We start from the raw sequence: 25746 nt of genomic DNA, 5'->3' as shown, positions 1-25746 counted from the left end.
CATTCCTCAATTCCCCATCCCCATCCCACCAAAATTTCCATGTCTCCTAACCAAACAAAACATTTAATAGCCTCATCCCTCTAAACTTCCAATCCCTCCTAAAAACTCCCCCTAACCAAACGGGCCATGAGTGCAAGCAGCTCGTCTTTTAGTTTTTTTTTTAAAAAAGAAAAATATCTTATTTGACTGTTAATTAGTACTGAATTCTGTGACAAGCAGACATGGGAGAGTGGAGCTGTGGTAGATTGGAATCGATAGGTTTTTGCACAAGTCATTGGCAGTGGCAATGCCATGTTTCCTTTTATGTGCAAGCTATAGCAGTTTTAGCCCCATAATTAGAATCACTTGTACCTACTACAATATTCATGAATAATTTAACGATTGAAACTGGTAAATTAATGTTCTGTGAGAGGTTGCAAGTTGGATGAGTTCAGGTAGGATTCAATTTATGCAGGAAGTGTTGCGTATTTCTCTATATCAAAAGTTCAAATCTAAACATAAGGTGATACTTTTGTCTGTTGGGAATTATATGTTGTACCAAACCCGGGCTAGGCTGTAAGCAGTGTACTAGTGTAGCAAGTTACAGAACTTTTTCCCTCCCAAAAACACTGTTTATTTTAGAGTCATGCATTACAAAATAGGGAGCTACGTCTGTGTTGAAAACTTTAGCAGAAAGGATCATGCTGTAGTAATAGAATAATAAGAGCGATTTAAACATATACTCCACTATAAGTAGTGTATCCTAGCAGACATGGGTGACGCTGTACCAACAGACATACTCTCATGGAGGAACATGAGTGGGGTTGAATTCCTGGGGTGTCAGTGTCACTAGTTCACTCCCATTTTTGCACAAGCAGAAAAAAGTACATATGGGTCAACAGAAGTAGTTGGTAGATACTCCAACAAGGCCTATTATGTTATTCGGCCAAGAATGACGTTACCAGCTTACCCCATCACAAACACTCGCCATTTCCACTTCAGAAATAACATCTCACACATGATTACATGGTAACTACCACTGGACAGCATGATCTAAGATCAAAGAAGCAGGCATCCAGGAGTATGGCCCTGATGCCCTCTGCCTTAAACACGAGAAATTACACACGCACTGACACTGACACCGACTGTATAAGCACTGGGACTGAGTGCTGGTAGTAGTAGTTGTAGTAGAAGGCTATATATCGTTGTGTCGTCTAGCTCAACTGGACCGTGTAGTGTAGTGAGTGATCACTTCTTGTGCGGGCTGTATTTGGGGCAAGCCGGGCTGAAGTGCTTGGAGATGACGCGCGAGTTGAGCAGCTCGATGATGGGGCCGAAGGAGACGCAGCGCGGCGCCTTGTACTGGTTGATGGAGGCGCCGCGGGAGATGGCGTAGTCCATCACCTCCTCGAACGTGCCGGCGCGCACCACCCGGATCTCGAGCGGCCCGATGGCCTCGCCGTTGCGTCCCTGCCTGTACACGGCGTTGAGCGCCTCCTCCATCTCGAGGCAGCACCGTTCGAACACGCCGCGGCCCTCCTCCTCCGCCGGCGGCGGCCACGCGCCGCCCTCCCGCACCATCAGCTCCCAGTACACCACGTAGTGCCCCGGGATGGTGGTCGCGTCCGCCTGGCTCGTGTACTCCACGATGCTGGCGCCGTAGGGGGACAGCAGCGCGGACGCGCGCTCCACCGCGGCCTGCAGCTCCGCCTCGTCCGTCTTGTCGGAGTCGATGCTGAGGAGCACGTTCTTGCGGCGGACGAACCGGAACTGCGGCGCCGCGTTGTGGAACCCGGTCACCTGCAGGATGTCGCCCACGCGGTAGCGGCAGAGCCCCGCGTAGGTGGTGATCACCAGCTCGTACTCCCTCCCGACCTCGGCGTCGGCCAGGTCGACGAGCCGCGGCGGCGGCGCGTCGCGGGGCAGCGGCGGCGCGTCCGGGTCGTGCGGCATAAGCTCGAAGTAGCCCATGTTGGGCATGATGGTGTACGACACCTCCGACGGGTCGCACATGGGGCGCAGGTTGAGGCCGAAGTAGCACTCGGACGACGCGTACATGGTGCACGCCATGGGGAGCCCACCGCTGTAGAACTTGAGCGTGGGGATGTACTGCGCCATGGCGCCCGTGACGATCACGTCGAGGTACTTGGTGTTGGGCCACATCCTGGTGATGATCCCCTCCCACTTGTCCTTCCCGCACTCGGCCTCCACGAACGCGGCGAGCTCGGCGTCGGGCGCCGCGAGCACCTCCGCCACGGCGTCGCGGATGGACGGCTCCGTCACCTTGGCGCTCAGCGTCCCGGTCCTGATGTCGTGGGCGAGCTCCCTCCAGTGGAGCTGGAGGAAGCGGATGGCGCGGAGGAGGCCCGAGGCGAAGACGGCGCCGACGCGGAGCACCTCGGCGCGCGCCACGAGGCCGCACAGCATCTGCGCGTACATGGACTGGAACGCGTCGGTGCACAGGATGGCCGCCGTCGGGCTCGTGTACACGTTGTAGGGGTCGAAGGGGCGGTGCTTGAAGTGATCGCTCTTGTAGTAGCTGGTCAGCACCGGCCTCGCCGGCAGCCCGCCGGGCGTCTTCGTCTCCGACTTGATGAACAGGAAGTAGAGCCCCTTGCCCTTGTCCAGCCCTGGCACGTACCTGTCATTTTTTTATTTAATTACCTTTAGTTAATTTAATCTGAGATAAACATATTAATCACTAGTACAGTACTATCTAGCTATAATACTAGTTTACTACTACAGTCATTCAGTCAGCTAGCAGCTGGTTGGTTATGTCGTTGAATCGTTAAGCAGGAAGGGATCAACAATGATCATGCAGTGTAATTGATGGCCCACTGATGCTGAGTTCTGCATGCCGGATTAATTAAAGATTCAGGCCGATGTTGACATAACCTATGATAAGATATCAGATGTACGAAAGATTTAGCATTGTGATGGCTAATTAACAGAGATACACCGGTGGTTGCACCATTCCTTTCAGCTGGGATACATTAATGTGGGATTGACACAGGGCACGTAATAATGCTGATAAAATTTTATGAGCATGAGCGTTAGTACCATTAATTTACGTGTGTGTTTATTCAAGCTTCAAGCTAATTGAATGGTTCTGAAAACTCCCTTTCTCTTAGCTTATTTTAGCGCAACAAGGCCGGTAGCCGATTTGTCGCTTTGTTTGTAAGGTTACACTCCAACTTCCTGGTTACGTATGCGAGCGACTTTGAGCTGCTACATAATCTTATTTTAGGAAGCTAGCTAGCTATCGTTAGATGTCTTACAAATTAGAAAAGGAATCTCGGTGCCTAAAAAGTAGAGAGACACCCAAGGCAGCAGCACCTCTAGCGTCTAAGACACAAACACATTATATTTTAGGCTCAACGTGAATGATTAATTAGCCACACCTCTCGCAAGTTGCGGTGTTTCTTAGCCAAACCCTTGTGAGGTCACCAAGGCTACAAACGCATGACTCGCTCGCCCCGGTCATTACATTTCCCAAGTATTATATTTAGCATATGAAAAATTAAACGTACTGTTTCTTGATCGGTCGATGGTAAAGTTTAAACGGAAAACGGTTAGGTTTAGGTTTGTCTCTGTAGATTAGATTAATTAGGCCTTAAACTAATGCATCGATCAATGACACTAGATTAAGAAATCATTTCTTTCTTTTTTATTAAAAGAAGATTAAAAATTGCATGCTAGAAATTAATACGGCTACTTGTATCTTAGCTAGGTAGCTTCAACTGTTGCCGGGAGTCAAGAAAACGTCCCAATCAAAGGCATGGTGAGAAAAAGAAAACAGTTAGATGGCTAAAGTAGGATAATGGCCAGAGATTCAGAGATGGATCACCCACAAGTTCATGACGGGCATGAGGAGGCTGTAGAGCATCTGCCTCCTGTCCAGCTCATCTTCTATCGTCGGCATTAGCTTCCTCTCCCCCGCCGAAGTCCCCGAGCTGGATGCACACGCACGCCAATTAGTAAGCAAGAACGATCAACCAAGCAACGACCAAAAACTAATCAAACAATTAGTTGGAGTCAATGGCGGAGCCGAGCCGGCAAATGAAAGGCCGGATTAATTGAAAAAAGAAATTGTTTGGGTTAGCTAGCACTACTATACACACCTGGTGAGGAACTCGGTGATGGGGTGGGAGGAGATGATGTTGGAGCGGTCGCCGTTGGCGATGCGCTCGATCTCCGGGCGGAGGTCCTCGTAGGTGACGACGGGGACGCGCGCCTTGAACGCCTCCCGGTCGGTGCGCCCTTCCATGCCGTGGCGGCGGAGGTACTCGGCGCCGTTGTTCCGCGCCAGGATCGCCGCCAGCACCCGCTCCTGCACCGCGTCGAACCCCCTCGTCATCTCCTCGATGAACTCCAGCTTCTCCGCGTCGCGCTCGCACGCCGCCACGGCCTTCCCCGCCACCGCCGCCGCCTTCGACCCCGCCTCCGCCGCAGCCACCGCCGCCGGAGCCATGAATATCTCTCTCCCCTAATTAGTTGGCGTTGCTTGCCGGCTAGCTTTTGCTATTTTTTCTCGCTCGCTTAGGCTTAGCTTGGAGTGTGCGATGAGAGGAGGCGGTTGCAAGGGAGGGGTATATATAGCGGCGGGAGGGGGGGAGGAGGCCGCGCGCCATGCACGTCGCGCGCGCGCGCGCGGGCGAGCGAGGCGGGCCGGTGAGGGTGGGGACTGGGGAGGCAGGGCGTGGCCCACACGGGCGTCACTGCCCGAGCGAGGAGGGGGCACGTGGGCCCGCCTGGTCGGCCACGTCGGACGCCCGGGCCCCGCGACGGGACGCGCGGCCGGCGCGCCCCGGCAGCGAGCTTAGCCATCGGCGCTGACGAACGAGAGCTAAATTGGTTTTAATTACCCGACCGGTCGGGTTGTGTAGTTGTTCGTCTCCGGATTAATCAACGGCAATTTCTCATCTGATGGAGAAATTAATAAGTAATATACGACATGAATAGGTTTATAAAAATGTATTATCAAGGTTGGACGAAAAGAAAATGGAAATCCAGGAGAGGGGGTGTTTTGTTGCTGCTTGGGTATGTGTCGACACAGTAGTGTGCAGCGCCACACCTGACCAGATCATCAGAGAGAATTATGTGCTAGTGTGAGGGTATTAAGGAAATGGTAAGTGGACAGGGACTGAAAGGAGAAATGGGATTTTTCTTCCTTAATACAAGTGAGCCGGCAGCTGGAGATGCATGCATGGAACAAGCGGGGCATTGACGGACAAGAGAATTTCCACAAGAATATTTGACATTTTAGCATTGTAGAATTTTTTATTTGCAAGTTAAAGTAATGTAATGTAAGTTTGAAAAGTTTCTTTATGCTAGGAATTCTACCCTTTCATCGGTTTAAAATTTTTCACGATCGACATCAGTTCAAATTAGTAAAGTGATGACTGACGACGGGCTAGTGTTCCAAAATATCCATTTAAAATCTAACACGGCTCTAACTAAAAATCCATTTAAAATGTGTTCAGTATTACATATACATATACATACATACACACACACACACACACACACACACACACACACAGACAGTTTACTAATCACACACGACCCACAAATAGGATCTTCTGCTAGCTAATTAACTTCACGTCGAAATATAGACTGCCGGGCTGGACGTAATTAATCATGTGAACGTGTTGGCTGCATTTGTCGACTCATCTTCCATATAAGCTCGTTAGAATATAATTAGCAAATCCTTCCAAAACCTCTTTATAAAATTAGCACGTCACAAAAATAATTTGTGGTTGATCCACAGGGTACGTACGTATATATACATAGTGGTACTTGTACGGCTGGATAGACCTACGGGCTACAGCAATAATCATATTATCATATATACATGTGGAGACAATAATGTACTAATCCAGCTTGTACCGCGCGTGTCGGCCTATCTATCCCCTTTCTGTGATCGCGAAGAGCCAAACGTGTTTTACGTGTCGTCCATCGAATCATCCATCGATCGGGTCGAGGCGTAGAAACGATCACTATTTCCCGTGTCTTGACTTGTGCTAGCTAGTACACCCAATTATTTTCGTTAACATCGGTTCAATTAACGCGTCTCATGAAGTAGTAGCTAGCTAGCTAATAGCTAGGATACGATCGATCAATCGGATCGATCTGTCGATCGAGTTGTTCCTTTCAATCAAGTTTTAACCTCTCGTGAGTCAATTTTGGTGGCTAGAGATGGTTTTGTTTGGTTCTGAGCCCCCCTGTAAGGCTGTAATTAGCAGAGTCTGATCTTTTGGCCACATGTTTTAACTGATTTTACATTGCATTTTTTTTTCACTGAGAAATTTACGATCGGTGTTACCGCGCCGGTCCATTTCGAGGATCTACAGTAAATCTGCGTGTCCACTGTACTAGGAGGAAAACGATCGAATGGGACATGGTGACAGGAACAAGAGCGGGCGTTTGCACCCTCAGCCGTACAGGGAATGGAACAACACATCAACCTATAATATAAAGGACAAAGCTAACTAGCGAAAGAGAGAGAGAGAGAGATCGAGAGCAGAAATACTGAAATACGTACACAAGTACGCAACCCCTTCTGGCCAAGTGTACAGTACACCACGTCCAATTTAACAGGTCATTCAGGTTTCCCTTGTCAGAACGTCAGTCTTGACCCCGAGATCGATAGAGACCGACGAGTCGTACGTTCACTTCACAGACCGATCGATCTACGTCGTTGTATATCCCAAATACGCGAACTCTCCATAAGTCATGTCCTAAAATATAACAATCTAATATAAAATATAAATATTCATTCGTAATTACTAAAATACTTTATGTTACATCCCACACTAAATTATTATATTTTAGGATATAAAACAATTAACAACACTACTATACTACGTGTTGGGTACTGTCATTACACGATAGCTGCTATAGTATCAGCAATATCGTGCAGCCTTGTACTACTACTAAAAATAAATGGTAAATTTGCTAGTGGAAATGTCTACAGTACTGTTGATAAAGTAGCAGACACTGATATTTAGACTCGGACTCACATGTTATTCACTGCTATTGTATGAGTAATATTGCAAAGAATCTTGTATCTGTAAATTTATCGTATAAGTATGTTTATTATTAAAAAACCGTATAAGTATGTTTACGAATTGACCCAACCATAACCTTAGCCGGCGCAGACCCACGGATGGATCAGCGATATTGGCACTTTTTTCTCAGGCGAGTGTGCCGTGGACTCGCGGGGTGGGCGGCCGGGGCACGCGTGGTTCTCGCTCGGTCGCTCGCACAGTCGCACGTACGTGATCGGGGCCGCGCGATCGAGCAAGCCCATATGGCGCGCGCGTGCGTGCCAACGTGCCAAGCCTCGAGAGCCGCCGTTCTTTTTGCGCGCGTACACGGAGCGCGCGCGCGCACGGAACTCCCGCACCGCGAATGCATGGGCAATACTGTACTACTTGTTCTCGCGGGGAACAGCAGGGTGTGGAACTGTGGATACAGTCAATCGAGTAGCTTACCTTTTGGCTTTCGACTCTGAAATTCAGAGACGGGCAGTACTGGTGATTGGTGAATATGTTTCTTTATCAAGCCATGCTATTGCTGTCTTTGCAACGGAATACGGCATGGTCTTTGATGTGGAACAGGGGAAGACTACAGAAAAAAAAAAGTATACTGGATTGATACTGAGATGACGGGAGCAACATATTAATTCAAAAAGGAAAAAAAAATACTCCGTATATCCTGTACATACATATATTGAGAGTTATTCTCAATGAGGAATGCTCTGGTCTACAGTTAATTAAGAACTACTCTGTAAATGATATGATAAAAAAAGCGAAAACGACATGACCTATTTTTTATGTTTGTACATTTCTTAGAGTTCAGATGGCTTGTTTTTAATGCTTTTATCAGAAACCAAGTTAGGTTCTTCTCTCAAAACTGTGGTAGCCAGCACACAAGAGCTTGCCTGTCATTCTCGTTTCATCTAGAAATCAAGCAACGGTTGTATTCTACTATTATATCTGCAGATTGGTGAACAGTACACATATAATATGACACCTATTCCATTCCCCTCTCCGAGATAAACTAAAATCCAGATCGAGCAACCCAGCATTAATAAAAAAAAACTAAAAGACTCGTCAACTAGGCTAGTTTAATTATCTGGAAAGAGACAAGAGGACGATACCTATCTAGCAGGAACGGCGTCATGATCGATCGATCGATCGCTCTGCCTGAACCAAACACTAGTATTTTCCCACTGCACCTGGTGTCTGTTGGAATTTGCAGCTAGCTGGCTCTCGTCCGTCTTCTCTACACCAAGTCAAAATCTACAAACATTATTCAATTCTATACACGTAGCTAGCTGCTGCTGGAAGTATATGCCAGCACCTGGACGCACACATGCAAATCCAAGCCAGTACGACATGCATGCATCCAACCATGTATCCATCCATGATCCATCCATGTTGCATTTTGTGCACCACGTATGTCTCACGATTCAGGGTACAGAGCATATACATATGCAAGCATGAATGCATCATCCATGACACACAGGTGACGCTGAAGTCTGAACAGGTAGGTGGTGGCTTCTCCCAGTAATCCCAGTGGCAATTAGTTTACTCGGGGGGAGATCTGAGACAAAGATGCTCTGTCTGCCTAAACACAATGCGTGTGGGCGATTGGCAGAGGACGACGAGCTACGCGAGGCTGCCGGTTGCCTGTTCTCTCTGCTGCATAAGCAAGGAGTACGTATGTGCAACTTGCAACTAGAAGTAATACGAGCTAATTTAAGCTAAGCTCTGCTTAGTTAGCCTCGAGTTAGATAGGGGGGAATCCCCAACCTCCTAAACAAGTTAACTACGCTATAATCAGGAGATTTTTTTTTAAGCCGGCGAAACCAATGGTTAGCCGGATGGGACCGGAGCAGCGAGCGATTCCCTTGTCTATTAATCAATCGTTACCATGTTACGGAACATAGATGTAGCTACTCCCTCCGTCCAAAAAAAAAAAATACAAATCCTGGGTTTTCGTGTCCAACTTTAACCGTCCGTCTTATATAAATTTTTTTTATAATTCGTATTTTCATTATTGTTAGATGATAAAACATGATTAATATTTTATGCGTGACTTGTCTTTTTAATTTTTTTCATAATTTTTTTAAATAAGACGGATAGTCAAACGTTGGGCACGGAAATAAGGGTTTGTTTTTTTTTTGGGACGGAGGGAGTAGGTTGCTAGCTGCCTAGCTAGCTGACGGAGCGTGGGGCTCCTCACCGGGAGACCGCGCAGGCCCCCCTTTGCCGGTTCGGCCGGGGGCGCTAAGTGAGGTTCTTCGCCCTCGATCTGAGGAACGTCAGCGAGAGAGGAAGTGCACAAGACACGGGCGACGTAGACAGGTTCGGGCCGCTGAGAAGCGTAACACCCTACTCCTGTGTTCTGGTGGATCTGTGCGTGAAGGAATACAGAGAGCCGGAGAGCGAGAGAGAGTTCAGGCTCTAGAACCCCTTCGCCAGAGTCCCAACCCCCTTCCCTTCTTCTTCTTTTCTCTCTCTTTTTAGGCCTGGGCCTCCTTTTTATCTGGTCCGGGGTCACCACATGGGCCTCCTGCTGCCTAAGAAGGGAAACATGCTTTTTACAATGAGGGCTAGTTTACAGCCGGAAGTGACATCTGACAAGCAGAGCACACGCCTCCTGCCCCGCTCGCCCGCTTTTCCGGTGGACGCCCATTTCAACCTTCATTTAATGGCCAGCGACTTCCTTGCCATACTTGCGCTGAAGCCTGGAATGGATCTGACCGGGACTGACATACCAACTCCAGGAGTTAGCACGCCGGCTCCGGCTAGGGACGAGAGCCAGGAAGCTCTCATCATTCCGACGGGACGGGGCGAGGCGTGTGACAGGCCGCCTGTTGGCACCTAACCCGCGATCTGACCGGTCTGTGACCGGTCACACACCGCGACCGGTCACGGACCGGATAAGCGTGCGCTGCGCCGCATTAAATGCGGCGTGGCGCGCTCGTCCAACCTGCTATAAATGCGGTTAGGTGAGCCCGCTGTGCTCACCTAACCTACACACGTGGCGCCAAAACCACAGGGGTCGGGGCGCCCCAGCCCTCGGGGCCGAAACGGGAGCGGCCCGACCCCTCGGGGAGACAGAGGGAGAGGTGGCCACGTCACCCTCGGGCCCGACCCCCCCGAGGGGGTCAGGCCACGTGGGTGACCGCGGCTACCCAAGCCTCTAGTCACGATACCCCCGGCCCCATGTCACCGACAGTAGCCCCCGGCGTTACGCCAGGGCGATCGCCCCCCTCGAGGGAAGCGCTCGGGCGTGACGCCACTCCTTAGGCCCGGTGACAGGTGGGGCCGGTCCCTACAGGCGGGCAGAAACCCGGCGGTCGCAAATCGCGCGCATCGGCAAGGGAAAACCGACCGACAATAATGAGCGGCCTCTTTAAGACCGCTACATTACTCGAGCAGCGCGCGAATCGGGACGAGCCGGTTCGTTTCGCCTGGAGACATGATGATGACGCTTTTCACGGTTGGCGGGCGTAGTTAATGCGCGCACGATCTGCCCCATCTCAACCGCCACGGCCGCACATCTTCCGCGTGCGCCGCAAACGGGCGAGTGGGGTTAGTGGAGGCGTGGGCGCGAGAAACGAGGGGGCGAGGTAGTGGGCGCGGGAAGCGAGGAGCCGGGCATAGCGTTGGCAAGGGTGTAAAGACGCCAAGGAAGGGATTCGTTTCTTTCCTCTCGCCACTCTTCCCCTTGCCTTCGCCACTTGTGCTCTAACTCTTCGTTTCCTGTGCCCTACCCTTGCCGCACTCGCTCGCTCTCAAGCTCCTCCTCCGCCGGCGTCATGGCACGGGGCTCCGCACCGCTCGATGGTAGCGTGCTGCCGCCTTCCCGCATCGTGAGCGAGAGGCAGGCCGGGCTGCCGCGCCGATTCATGCCGGAATCTGCCACCGGCCGGTAGGTGGTCGCGCTGGGCGAGGGACGCCCGGCGCCACACTACCCGGGGCGGTCCGTCTTCTTCCTCTCTTTCGCAATGGCGGGGCTGGTCCCGCCATTCTCTATTTTTTTCATGGATATTCTGGAGTTTTATGATCTCCAGATGGCGCACCTCACCCCCAACGCGATAATGACGTTGGCCATCTTCGCGCACCTGTGCGAGATGTTTATCGGGGTGCGCCCATCTCTCCGGCTATTCCGGTGGTTCTTCACCGTACAGCCGGTGTCACCGCCGACGGTAGTCGGTGGCTGCTACTTCCAGCCGCGGGGGCAGGTGCTGAACCGCTACATTCCCTGCGTCCTCCGCAAAAAGTGGGACGACTGGAAGAGCGATTGGTTCTACACCCCCCTCGCCGACGAAGCGCGCCTCCGACTTCCGAGCCAGCCCCCGGCGCAGGCCTCCAGCTGGCGGGCGGCGGTAGATCTGGGAGACGGCTACGACGCCGTTCTTGACCGCCTGGCGGGTCTGCGATCCCAGGGGCTCACGGGGGCCATGGTGTTCGGCGACTACCTTCGTCGCCGGATCGCGCCGCTCCAGCGGCGCGCCCGGGGCGCCTGGGAGTACACCGGGCCCGAGGACTACATGAGGACCCACCAGGGGCGCAAATGGGACTGGGACCCTGAGGACTTCAGGATGGTGGTCCAACGGGTGCTGAATCTCAGCTCCGTGGAGGCATCCCTCATCCCCCAAGGGGTCCTCCCCCTCTGCTGCGATCCAGAGCGCGCCAAGATCCTGGCCATCATGCAGGTGGTCGGGGCGTCGGGGGAGCGGGCCCCCCGGGGCCACGATGGCGCGGGCGGGAGCCGCAGGGGGGAACAATCTACCCCGGGAGGGGGTCGTGCTTCTGGGCCCCGCGACGGGGGCCCGGGGGGCAGCCGCCCTGCCGACGCCCGGGGGAAGAGGAAGCAGGAGGGTACCCCTCCCCCATCTCCTCCCCGAGGGGGAGGGGCGGTGCGTGCCAGCAGCAGGCGCCCGGAGGGTGCCTTGCCGACGCCGCAGCCCGAGGGGGAGCGAAAGAAGAAACGGCCCCGCAAGATGGGGGGGATCGTGCCATGCCGGGGGAACCTCATCTCGCCCCCGAGGTGGTCGTTTAGCCGACCTCCCCGCAGGTTCGTCCCCGCGCCCACCGCGGCCGTATTCATTCTCCCATCTCCCAAGGCGAGTTTTCACTCACCCGTTTCTTTTTGTCTTCTGGTTTTTCTTCTGCCTCAGCGAGATCCCGTCGCGCCCCCCCCCGCCATTCCAAGTCCGGTCGGTCTGAGGCCGAGGAGACGGCGACCGCGGAGGCCCGGAGGCGGGAAGCTGACCGGCGAGAAGCCGCGGACCGCCTCCGGGAAGCCGAGGAGGCTGCCCAGGAGGCCGTCCGGGTTCGCCAGGCTGAGGAGGCCGCTCGGGAGGAGGCCAGACTCCGCCGGGCCTGGGAGTCCGTCCGGGAGGCAGAGGCGGCGCGCGCACACCAGGCGGCCTGCCAAACCCCCGACCCGACTCCGCCCGAGGCGACGATGACTTCCGAGGCCACCCACGACGAGGCCGCGGGCGCACCGCTCGGGCCCGACCCCTCGGGCGACGCTTGGGACGAGCCAGCTTCGGGGGACGCCCCCGAGTCCGGCACGTCGATCGGCGGGCCGAGCCGCGCGGCACCCACACCGAGGGGGCTCTCCCCTCTGCCTTCCGCTGCCCCACTGAGCGCGGAGCCCCTCCTGCAGGCCTTGGCCGCCGCGAACAGTACGGTGCTGGACGGGTTAAGTGCCCAGATGGAGGCCCTGCAGGCGGAGCGGGCGGAGCTCGACGCGGCGTGGGCGCGCGTCGAGGAGGGGCGGCGCTCGGTGGAGGCCATGGTGGAGGCGGGCCGCAAGGCACACCGCCGGCACGCCTCACAGCTCGAGGCCCGTCGTAGGGACCTGGCGGAGATCGCCAGGGAGGTGGAGGAGGAGCGGGAGACTGCCCTCATCGCCACCGCCGTGCTCGACGAGGCGCGGGACGACCTCCGCCTCCAATACGGGAGCCGGGCGGCGGAGCTAGAGGAGAAGCTCGACGCCGCCCGGGGAGTCCTTGACGCCGCCGCTGCCCGAGAACGGCGGGCGGCGGAGAACGAGGCGGCGTCCCGGCAGCGCGAAGAGGCCCTTGAGGCTCGCGCCACGGCGCTGGAGGAGCGCGCCCGCGCCCTGGACGCGAAGGAGAGAGACCTGGCGGACCGCGAGGCCGCCGTCGCCACCCGGGAGGCAACACTGGCGGCGCACGAGGCCGCCTGCGCCGAAGAGGAGTCCGCACTCCGCCTCCGCGAGGACGCGCTCACCGAGCGGGGGCGAGCTCTCGAGGAGGCCGAGGCCACGGCGCAGCGGCTGGCGGACAGCCTGTTCCTCCGCGAGGCAGCGCGGGAGGAGCAGGCGCGCCGCAATCTGGAAGGCGCCCGCGCCGAGAGGGCCGCACTGGATCAGCGGGCCGCTGAGCTCGAGGCGCGGGCGAAGGAGCTGGACGCGAGAGCGCACAGCGGCGGGGCGGCCGCGGGCCACGGCGACCTAGCCGCCCGCCTCGCAGCCGCCGAACACACCATCGCCGAGCTGCAGGGCGCGCTGGACTCGTCCGCCGGGGAGGTCGAGGCCCTCCGCTTGGCGAGCGAGGTAGGGCCCGGCATGCTTCGGGACGCCGTGTCCCGTCTAGACCGCGCCGGGCGGCAGGCGGGCCTCTGGGGCGGGCGGTACGCGAAGTACGCCGCCAACCAGGGGGGCCTCGCCCAGCGCCTCTCAGAGATGGCCGGGGCCCTCGAGCGGCTCCCCGAGGAGCTCGAGGAGACGATCAAGTCATCCTCGAGGGACCTCACCCGGGGGGCGGTGGAGCTCGTACTGGCAAGCTACCAGGCCAGGGACCCTGACTTCTCCCCGTGGGCAGCGCTGGAAGAGTTCCCTCCCGGAACCGAGGACGGCGCGCGCGCAGGTCCGGGACGCCGCCGACCACATCGTCCACAGCTTCGAGGGTACGGCCCCTCGGCTCGCGTTCGCGCTCGACTCCGACGAGGAGGGCGGTGATGACGGTGCGGACGACAGCGACGACGAGGCCGACGACCCGGGCGCGTCGGAGTGAGCCCCCAGGCCCCCGCCAATCTTAATAACTTTTCCTTCTTCTTCCGAGGCTTTCGGGCCCCCTTCTTGTATAGACTGATTTAATCTGCAATCAAGTAAAGAGGAAATTTCTGCGTCAGTTCTGTTTGTTGTGTGTATGAGACGAGGATGGTCTGTGCCGCGGTCCTTCTGTGTCTTGGCTTGAACAAGGGCTCGTGCCCAGGTCCCAGCCTCAAACGGCGCGGGTCGGGGCTAGTGCCTGGGGAGATCCTCGTGTCGAGACTGGCCAGGCCGGGAGCACGGTGACCGAGGGTTATGGATGACCCGATTGTGGGCCTTTGCCGATTCCCCCCCGGAGTTCACCACGCCCCGGGGCACGGCTCGGTTCTGGGCCCCGTTTGGCGATTTTAGCCGGCCCGGGCCACCGAGGGCAGGGTCGAGCACGAGCGTGCTAATTCAAGCCAAGATTCTTCAAAAGGAAATGATGGCACAGACACAGTCCTCAGGAAATCGAAAATGCTTTTATTGAAATACGGAAGAGAAAAAAGGTAAGTATATGCATGTGGTAGCCCCCGGCCAACCCTGCACGCCCGGGAGGGGGGGTGCAGGGTTGGCCCGAGCCCGAGACATGACACCCGACCCCCACTAGGGGTAGAAGCGGCGAAGGTGTTCGATGTTCCACGGGTTAGGCAGCTCTGTGCCGTCGCCCGTGGCCAGCCGAACGGAGCCCGGCCGGGGGATGCCGATCACTCGATACGGACCCTCCCACATTGGTGAGAGCTTGCTCAGTCCAGCACGCGTTTGGACGCGGCGTAGGACGAGGTCGTCGACGTAGAGTGATCGGGCCCGGACGTGGCGCTGATGGTAGCGCCGCAGGCTCTGCTGGTAGCGCGTGGCTCGGAGGGCCGCGCGCCGCCTTCGCTCTTCCAAATAGTCGAGGTCGTCTCGGCGAAGCTGATCTTGATCAGCCTCGCAATACATGGTGACCCGAGGGGACCTCAGGGTGAGCTCAGATGGGAGGACCGCCTCCGCGCCGTAGACGAGGAAGAAAGGCGTTTCTCCGGTTGCTCGGCTTGGCGTGGTTCGGTTCGCCCAGAGCACCGCTGGCAGCTCCTCGATCCACGAGTCGCCGTGCTTCTTGAGGATGTTGAAGGTCTTGGTTTTGAGGCCCTTGAGGATTTCCGCGTTGGCGCGCTCCACTTGGCCATTGCTTCTGGGGTGGGCGGGGGAGGCGAAGCAGAGCTTGATGCCCATGTCTTCGCAGTAGTCACCGAAGAGCTCACTAGTGAACTGGGTGCCGTTATCCGTAATGATACGGTTAGGCACCCCAAACCGAGCAGTGATGCCCCTGATGAATTTAAGCGCAGAGTGCTTATTGATCTTGATGACCGGATAAGCCTCGGGCCACTTAGTGAACTTGTCGACAGCGACATACAGATACTCGAACCCGCCCGGGGCCCGCCTGAACGGACCCAGGATATCGAGCCCCCAGACAGCAAACGGCCACGAAAGAGGTATGGTCTGCAGGGCCTGGGCCGGCTGATGGGTTTGCCTGGCGTGGAACTGGCACGCCCTGCACCGCCGGACCAGGTCGACCGCATCGTTGAGAGCCGTCGGCCAATAGAAACCCTGGCGAAAGGCCTTGCCAACCAAGGTGCGTGAGGCGGAGTGGGCTCCGCACTCGCCTTCATGGACATCGGCGAGAAGCTCGACGCCTTGTTCCCGAGGAATGCACTTCAGGAGGACTCCGTTAGCCGTGCGCCGATAGAGGGTCCCTTCCACCAGCACGTAGCACTTGGAGATGCGCCGGACGCGTTCACTCCCTTCGCGGTCCTCGGGTAGAGTCTTATCTGCGAGGTACGCCTGGATCTCAGTGATCCAAGCAATCAATCTAGGGGAGCTGGGAGCGCTCCCCTCGGGTCCCGAGGCCTGGACTCCGACGGGCCTCGGGGGCCGTTCAGGCGCGTCCGTCTCCCCTAGGGGGTCGGGTCGCGCCGATGGCTGGGCAAGCCTTTCTTCAAAGGCGCCCGGTGGGGTCTGGGCTCGCGAGGAAGCGAGCCTTGAGAGTTCGTCGGCGACCGCGTTATCCCGTCTGGGCACGTGCCGAAGCTCTATCCCGTCGAAATGGCGTTCCATACGCCGCACCTGGCGCACGTAAGCGTTCATCTGCGGGTCAGAGCACTGGTACTCCTTACAGACCTGGTTAACGACCAACTGGGAGTCGCCTAACACCAGGAGGCGGCGGATCCCCAGTCCAGCTGCCACTCTGAGTCCTGCAAGGAGTCCCTCGTACTCCGCCATATTGTTGGTCGCCCGAAAGTCGAGGCGGACCAGGTATCTGAGGGCGTCTCCGCTCGGCGAGGTCAACGTGACCCCCGCACCGGCGCCCTGAAGAGACAGGGAGCCGTCGAACTGCATCACTCAGTAGGCGGTGTGAGGCAGCTGCGAGGGGCCCGAGCTGGCCTCGGGGGCGGAGACGGGCTCGGGAGCTGGGGTCCACTCCGCCACAAAGTCGGCGAGGGCCTGGCTCTTGATCGCGTGGCGTGGTTCAAAGCGCAAATCGAATTCAGAGAGTTCGATTGCCCATCTCACCACCCGTCCAGTACCCTCTCGGTTATGCAAAATTTGGCCGAGGGGGTAAGACGTAACTACCGTGACCCGATGCGCCTGGAAATAATGGCGCAACTTCCTCGAAGCCATCAGAATAGCGTAAAGCATCTTCTGGGCCTGAGGGTATCGGGTCTTGGCGTCCCGGAGGGCCTCGCTAACGAAGTAGACGGGCCGCTGCACCTTTCGGCGGGGCCGATCCTCTTCGCCAGGGGCCGCATCTCTAGGGCGCTCTTCGTCCGAGAGGCCACGCGGGGCGTACTCGGCTTCTGTGCCGACGACCTCGGGGTCAGAGGGCGACAGGCGCGGCCTTCCCGCAGTGGCCCCGGGGCCATCCTGGGGGTCGGGGGCGCCTGGCACCGTCGGACAAGCAGGCGGAGGGCCAGCTCCGGCCGTCGGGGGCCTTGGGCCGCCGTTCGGCTCGGGGGCCTCTCCTCCCTGCTCTCTCCCGGGTCGAGTCGACACAGGGTGGGGATACGCGGAGTGAGGGTTGTCCTCGTCGCGCTCCACGACCAATGCCGCGCTGACCACCTGCGGGGTTGCCGCCAGGTAGAGTAGCAACGGCTCATCTGGCTCCGGGGTGACCAGGACTGGGGGAGAACTGAGGTACGCCTTCAACTGAGTGAAGGCCCGCTCAGCCTCCTCCGTCCAGGTAAACGGCCCGGAGCGTTTGAGGAGCTTAAATAGGGGTAGTGCCTTCTCTCCCAGCCTCGATATGAACCGACTTAGGGCGGCCATGCAGCCGGTGACGCACTGCACATCCCTAAGCTTGCTGGGGGGGCGCATCCGCTCTATAGCTCGTATCTTCTCGGGGTTGGCCTCGATGCCTCGGGCAGAGACCAAGAACCCGAGAAGCTTGCCCGCAGGCACGCCGAACACGCACTTATCGGGGTTCAGCTTTATGCGGGCGGAGCGGAGACTTTCGAAAGTTTCCGCTAGATCCGAGAGTAAGGTCTCTTGGTTGCGCGTCTTCACAACCAAGTCATCAACATAGGCCTCAACATTGCGTCCTATCTGGCTACCCAAAGAAATTCGAGTAGTACGTTGAAAAGTAGGACCTGCATTCTTTAACCCGAAAGGCATTGTCGTATAACAATAAGTTCCTATGGGGGTAATGAATGCAGTTTTTTCCTCATCCTCCCTAGCCATGCGAATCTGATGACAACCAGAGTATGCATCTAGAAAACACAAAAGGTCGCACCCCGCGGTGGAGTCGACAATCTAATCTATGCGTGGCAGGGGGTAAGGGTCCTTAGGACATGCCTTGTTAAGGTCGGTGTAGTCGATGCACATCCGAAGCTTGTCGTTCGCCTTGGGAACGACGACCGGGTTCGCCAGCCACTCCGGATGGATGATCTCACGGATGAATCCGGCCTCCAGAAGTCGCGCCACCTCCTTGCGGATGAAGGCTTGACGTTCCGGGGCCTGCCGCCGCACTTTCTGTCGGACCGGCCTTGCGCCCGGCCGCACGGCAAGACGGTGCTCAATCACCTCCCTGGGGACCCCGGGCATGTCCGCCGGGGTCTTGCCCTCACGGCGCTCCTGCCTCTTCTCCTCCTCCCACTTCCTCGTCCGCTCAGCCAAACTTTTGACCGCGCGGCAGAGTCCGCGAGGTCGTGGAGGGAGGTGTTGTGCACAGTACACCACTTGCCGGTCGGGCGCTCCCTGCTGGGAGCGCCGGCCTCCTTCTTTTTGTCGCTCGCAGGCCTCCCCTTTCGGGGGGCCCGCGAAGCGCCCTCGACGGCGAGGACATGACCCTCGTCGTCGGAACGGGCCGACCCCTTCTTCCTCCTCCTGTCCCGCCGCCCTGACCGAGCGGCGGACCCAGGGGCGGCCGGAGCTGCCACACCAGAACCGGAGGAGTTCCAGGTCCAGGCCTCCTCCTTGCGAGCCACACGGTCCGCGAGCTCAAAAAGCTGCGCGGTGGTCTGGGGCTCCTTGGAGGCGATCTTCTCGAGCATGCGGTTGTGCCGCACGCCCCCCCTGAACGCGTAGATCACCGCGTGTGCGGGGATGCACGGTATGGTGTTGCGGACTTGACAGAACCGCTGAATGTACGAGCGAAGAGACTCATCGTCCCTTCGTTGTACCGCATACAAGTCCGCTTCTTCGCCTGGGCGCGGATATATGCCCTGGAAGTTCGTGGTGAACTGCTGGCACAAATCCTCCCAAGAGTGGACCGACGCGGGTGGTAAGTTCATTAGCCAACCCCGCGCCTGACCCTTCAGGGCCATGGGGAAGAAATTCGCCATGACCCTGTCGTCACCCCCGGTGGCCTCGATCCCGGTCGTGTAGATCTGGAGAAACTCGGCGGGGTTGACGATTCCGTCGTATTTTTCGGTGATGGTGGGCCGGAACCTTGGGGGCCAACGGACGTTCCGAAGGCTCGCCACAAAGGCTCGACAGCCGGCACCGCCAACCGGGGACACGGGGGGCCGGCCCCCGTGCCCGGACCGAAGTGGCGCTCCGGACGAGGAAGCGCCCTCCGTTGCGTGGGCGGCGCGACGAGCGTCGCGCCGGCGCTCGATATCGAGGCGGGCATCCAGCCCCCCACGCACATCTTCTTGGGTTGGAGGCGTTGACGAGGGAATGGCGGACGAACGGCGGGTAACGGCCGCCGCTCGCCGCGCCCTCCGCCTTGACGACATGGAGCCGGCGGCGGCAGCGCCAGAGGCCTCGGTGGCGGAGGACCGCCCGCTGGCGCCTAGGCGCTGCTGCGCCGTCATGACCAAGTCGGCCACGTCATCCAGCCAACGTCGGGCTGGAGTCTCTGGATCGGGGACGACGGGCGGGTGACGCAGGAGCGCGCCCGTAGCCTGGAGCGCGCCCTGGGGCGTGCCGCCATCGCCGTAGACGAGGCGGCGACGCGCCCCGTCTCGCCGTCCTCCCCCGTCGCCCGCGGGCGGCGAATTCGCGGATCCTTCGACCTCCCCGAGCGCCTCCCCCCGCCCAAGATTTCGGCGAGAGGGGGACGGTGGGGTGCGAGCCCGACGGCGCGGGTTCTGCTCCCCGTCGTCGCCGCTAGCGTTCGGAGAGAGGCTGTGCGCCACTGCCCGTTCGGCCATTGGGCTGAGCGGGAGAAGCTTGGCGCACACGAAAGAGGACGAGGGCTTAGAAAGACACGCGCGCCCCTCACCTGGCGCGCCAGATGACGGAGCGTGGGGCTCCTCACCGGGAGACCGCGCAGGCCCCCCTTTGCCGATTCGGCCGGGGACGCTAAGTGAGGTTCTTCGCCCTCGATCTAAGAAACGTCAGCGAGAGAGGAAGTGCACAAGACACGGGCGACGTAGACAGGTTCGGGCCGCTGAGAAGCGTAACACCCTACTCCTGTGTTCTGGTGGATCTGTGCGTGAATGAATACAGAGAGCCGGAGAGCGAGAGAGAGTTCAGGCTCTAGAACCCCTTCGCCAGAGTCCCAACCCCCTTCCCTTCTTCTTCTTTTCTCTCTCTTTTTAGGCCTGGGCCTCCTTTTTATCTGGTCCGGGGTCACCACATGGGCCTCCTGCTGCCTAAGAAGGGAAACATGCTTTTTACAATGAGGGCTAGTCTACAGCCGGAAGTGACCTCTGACAAGCAGAGCACACGCCTCCTGCCCCGCTCGCCCGCTTTTCCGGTGGACGCCCATTTCAACCTTCATTTAATGGCCAGCGACTTCCTTGCCATACTTGCGCTGAAGCCTGGAATGGATCTGACCGGGACTGACATACCAACTCCAGGAGTTAGCACGCCGGCTCCGGCTAGGGACGAGAGCCAGGAAGCTCTCATCATTCCGACGGGACGGGGCGAGGCGTGTGACAGGCCGCCTGTTGGCACCTAACCCGCGATCTGACCGGTCTGTGACCGGTCACACACCGCGACCGGTCACGGACCGGATAAGCGTGCGCTGCGCCGCATTAAATGCGGCGTGGCGCGCTCGTCCAACCTGCTATAAATGCGGTTAGGTGAGCCCGCTGTGCTCACCTAACCCACACACGTGGCGCCAAAACCACAGTGGGTCGGGGCGCCCCAGCCCTCGGGGCCGAAACGGGAGCGGCCCGACCCCTCGGGGAGACAGAGGGAGGGGTGGCCACGTCACCCTCGGACCCGACCCCCCCCCCCCCCCCCCGAGGGGGTCAGGCCACGTGGGTGACCGCGGCTACCCAAGCCTCTAGTCACGATACCCCCGGCCCCATGTCACCGACACTAGCTATCTCAACGTACGTACGCATGTACGTTTATTTTGCCCATTTTGATGTGTTCTCCAATCAAGGATTAAGTGGCACATGTTTCGTCAAGATAGATACATACTTTGTCTCTGTCTTAAAAAAAAATTAACTTCTAATTAACTATGTATCTGGTCGTTGGTTTATTGGGCTATGTCCCGTGTCAACGGTGGCAGAACACAGTAGAGGGGTGGGAGCCTGGGAGGCATCAGGCGTAGTACTAGCTAGCTGCAGCAATGACGTGATCAGAACAATTGTGGTTAAGCTAGGCATTGGAGCTGGAGTGGCTAAGCTAATTAAAGCACCTTCTAATTAATATCTACTACTGGTTTTAAGTCTTAATTAGCGCCGTGTGTTCCACACTGAAAGCAACCGCGGATCCGATCGTGGCAAATTAACAAACTCGATTAATTTCTAATCAAAGCGTCAAAGTCCAACGGAAGATAGGAATTAATTGAAAATAAAAACTCTCGATCGGACTGATTGATTGATTAATTAGCTCATCCGAGTCCAAGCGGCCGGTCAGTGTACGTACGTGCCGGTTTGTTCTGGCCCCGTCACGATCAGAGTTCTCGGTCGGCAAGCAAGGAACAAAGAAGGGGAGAAAGGGATGGGGTTAAATGTGCCTTTCTGGTGGCCCTCCAATCTGCTGATGTTTGCCGTTTGCACGCTCGGATGGAAGTGTTAAGAGTCCAATTCACTTTGATTTAGCCTTAGTCTTACACGATCATCTCTGCTAAAACGAAATTGATCTAACTAGTTTTCTTGTGAAGCTACTGAAGCCGCGATCTTTATTCTTCCATTAGTTACACCGTATAGGAAAAACGGGGGTACCAGCTAGGCTACCAGCTTGATCGACTTGAGGTCGCACATTGATCGACTTGAGGTCGCGCGCTGGTCGCAGCTGATTTGTCTAAACCAGCTACCACTCTATATAGAGGCACCATCCACCTATACTTCAAATATAATTTTCTCTTAAACTACTCATCCGATCTACGATCCGATTATACCGTTGTGTTCGTAACAATTAAATCTTTACAACAAGATCTCACATGATTATATTTTGATGAAAAATAACAAATTACTTTTATGATATGTCTAAATTACTTTTAGATTTCACTAAGTTACTTCTTAGATATATAAAAGTAAATTCAGTAAAACCTAAAATTAATTTACATATATTATAAAAGTAACTTAGAACAAAATAAAGGTAACTTTAGCATGTCATTTGAAGTAAATCCGTTGTAGAGATAAAAACATGACTCTATCTAGAAAATAAATTAATCAGCACAAATTATGGAATTAACTAAAATAATAATAAAAGTAATCACCTCAGAGCATTATGAATGTATAGGAAGTATTTTAATCAAATCTAAAAGTAACATATATATATATATATATATATATATATATATATATATATATATATATATATATATATATATATATATATATATATATATATATATATATATATATATATGATAATTTGTTCAATGAAAAAAAGGCATTAATTAAAGTTACTTTCTTTCTGTTATAAGTTACTTCTATAATTTAGGTAAATTACTTTTAGGCTTTACTAAATTTACTTTTATATGTCTAAGAAGTAACTTACTGAAATCTAAAAGTAAGTTAGACATATCATAAAAGTAATTTATGATTTTTCATCAAAGTATAATCATGTGAGATTTTATTGTAAAGATTTAATTATTACGAACACAATGATGTAATCGGATTGTAAATCGGATGATTAATTTAAGAGAAAATTTTATTTGAAGCATAGATGATAGGAATATTTCCCCTACTTGCTTAATGGATTAATAATAACCAAAACTCATAAAGTATTAACACGTGGGTGTCTCTGGTTAAGACTAATTGGAGAGGCCTCTTCAATTAGATTTACCGTTTCTGTTAGGGTAGCGAAGTCCGCCATCGACACTGGCTGGAGATATTAAGTCCCTCGTAGCGCTATCAACACTGGCTAGACATTAATTGATCGAGTGATTAGATTTTGGGTTTTATCGCAAATGTCCTCTCTCCTCTGTGATTTATCCCTTTTATTCAAGTAGGACTCAAGGGTTTATCTCATATTTAAAATCAAAATCTGTTTGTGGCATTGAACGACACCATCAACGCCATTTTCTCCTACCCCCCTCCACTCTTAATTATGATGTAATCCCTATGTAAACCTTCGTAACTCTTGGTCTCGCGTTTGGAATGAATTCAGGTGGGAAAACTCTATCCCTCGGTGATTTGGTAAAAAGAAAAAAATTGTTTGTGTCACACGAGCAAATTTTATCTCTTCTCTTCTTATTCGGTACGGGATAGGTGGGCCCTTTCCGAACGATCCGTCAACAACAAGTATATAACAGTAATTTGTTTGTATAAATTTTGAGTCTTTTTTTATGACTAGCTGAATTCCTGTACTTTGCTAAGGATGAAAGAAATTATACTATCTGAAATAAATAAAAATATATTTTTCACAAAATGTGTTACCCATTCTCTTTTGCTATAGAGAATATCAACCCCAATTCAATTTTATATGTGCTTATCCATTTACATTTGCTTGTTTTTAATATTGAGAAGTTAAAGGATTAATTTATAAAATCTATTATATTATTAAAGAAATAGAAAAATGAGCCTCCACGTTCACTCTCATGGTTTAGAAATTTTCACATTAATCGAAGAAAAAGAAAAGGCAGAGTCCATATAGAAATACAATTAGGAAATAACTGAAATTTGGAATTAAAAATAAGGAATATAGAAGTAGAGTATAGAGTCCATATAGAAATACAAGTAGGAAATAACTGAAATTCGGAATTAAAAATAAGGAATATTAGAAGTAGAGTATAGAGTTCATATAAAAATACAATTAAGAAAATAATAGAAATTCGGAATTAAAAAATAAGGAATATTAGAAGTAGAGTATAGAGTCCATATAGGAATTTAAAACTAACTAAAATTTAAAATAAATATAATAAAATTAAAAGTAGAGTTTAGAGTCCATATAGAATACAATTTACAAATAACTAAAATTTAAAATTTTAAAAAAAACATGGGAAGAAAAGTTTAAAGTCAATATAGGAATACAATTTAGAAGTAACAGAAATTCGAAATTAATAATTAAAGAATATTGAAAGATGAGTTTAGAGTCCACATAGAAATACAATTAGAAATAATAAAAATTTAGAAATAAAAATAAATAATATTGGAAGAAGAGCATAAAGTCTATATAGAAATACAATTTACAGAAAATTCGAAATTAAAAGAAAAGAAATATTAAAAGACGAGTCTAGAGTCCACACATATATATATATACATATATATATATATATATATATATATATATATATATATATATATATATATATATATATATATATATATATATATATATATATATATATATATATATATTTACAAATAACAAAAATTTGATATTAAAAATAATTAATAACTAACACGTATATAAAATACAATATGAATAGTACACATTAGTAGTTTTGTAAAGTTATTGCAAAATTTAAAATTATGTTGTCATTTTAATATATTTGAATAATATAATGAAAAAATATATATGCTATTATATGAGAGAAAATATAATGATACTAGCCGCGCAATCTGCAAATGCAACCGTGCTAGTTTACAATGAAAGTAGATACGGTGTTATCACTACATTCTTTTAGTATAAATTACACACTACACATGTAACATCGTACTCCTACATTCACAAATACAGTGGTGGAGTGAAGGCCCGGTCACCATGGGCATGTGCCTGGGCTCCCCCGCATTAGCCAGTGGATTATCACTTAATAACAGTGCCTAATTTGCTTCTTTTAGTGGAGGTTACATCAGCAGCTGTTAAGCTTGCTCGTGCTCAAGGAAACTTGTAAATCCGCCACTACACAAACACATCTCTTAACACACACGATTAAAGATGCATATTCTACTAAAATTCTTTCAAGAAACACATTAAATATACTCTTATTACCAACCCATGCATGTATACATACTACTTGTGGCATCAAGATTTAAACTCTGGAGGTGGAGTCATATATGCACGCATGACTTCGCAATCACACTACAGTATTGATGTAAGTATGATGTATCCCATCAACCCACCATATTTAATCAGTGTTAATCACGCACTGAGATGTACACAAGTCAAGATTAAGGCGTAACCATAATTATTAACCTCATTATGTATAGTGTTCAGTATGCATGTGTCAACATGGACAGGTACGTGAGCACCGTGATTGGCTGCAGCCGTGTGTTCATGAGCGCGACTTATCCATTAGCTAATTAATGATCGAACGAATGAGGTAGGAGTAGCTAGCTAAGAGCACCCGCAATGGTAAAGTAAGGTGTTCTCTATAAAACATGTGCATCTCAGCAATAGACTAGATTAATAGTAAACCACCTCAATGGTATGTCTACATGGGTATCTATAGCTCTCTAATGCATTGTCTCGTTTTTCTCTATAGACTATCTCTAGGTTAGTAGATAGCTTTGCTCTCTCTCTTCATTTAATCTCTTCCAAGTAGGAAAATATGCTGATATGGATCTCTTGTAGAGAGCCTATAGATAACCATTGCAGGTGCCCTAAGGGGTGTTCAATTAGTTCGAAACGGTAGATGAAAAAGCTAGTGGTTGATTAGCCCGGTAGAAGTCATTCGCGTATGTCGCTAGATTGACTTTGTGGCAGCACTGTCTCTGCTTTCCTGGGCATAATTGGAGGTTCCCTGAAGTGGACCGGTACGATAAAGAAGGGTAGTTACAGTAAAAAAATCGGCTGGTCTCTCATCATGCCTAGCCTTTTCAGCGACGGCGTCGTCACTGATGAGTTGATTTCATTCGTAGTGCTGCAAGCTGCAACTGGCGGTGGTTGAGCAAGACGACGGCGCTGCTAGTC

The 25746-nt window shown here is 53.0% G+C and overlaps 1 protein-coding gene across 1 annotated transcript; it reads right to left on the bottom strand.

Moving 5' to 3' along the window:
* Positions 1–798: 798 nt before the first annotated feature.
* On the bottom strand, positions 799–4543 carry LOC4326893 (probable indole-3-acetic acid-amido synthetase GH3.2). Its single transcript, NM_001408978.1, has 3 exons — positions 4101–4543; positions 3831–3932; positions 799–2620 (listed from the first exon to the last, which is right to left on the bottom strand). Exons 1-3 carry the CDS (start codon positions 4448–4450, stop codon positions 1228–1230), a joined length of 1845 nt encoding a protein of 614 aa, NP_001395907.1. The 5' UTR covers positions 4451–4543; the 3' UTR covers positions 799–1227.
* Between the last annotated feature and the right edge of the window lie 21203 nt (positions 4544–25746).

Source organism: Oryza sativa, chromosome 1 (genome assembly GCF_034140825.1).
Source record: "Oryza sativa Japonica Group chromosome 1, ASM3414082v1".
Taxonomy (NCBI): Eukaryota; Viridiplantae; Streptophyta; class Magnoliopsida; order Poales; family Poaceae; genus Oryza; species Oryza sativa.
This window is presented reverse-complemented; position numbering and strand designations above follow the sequence as displayed.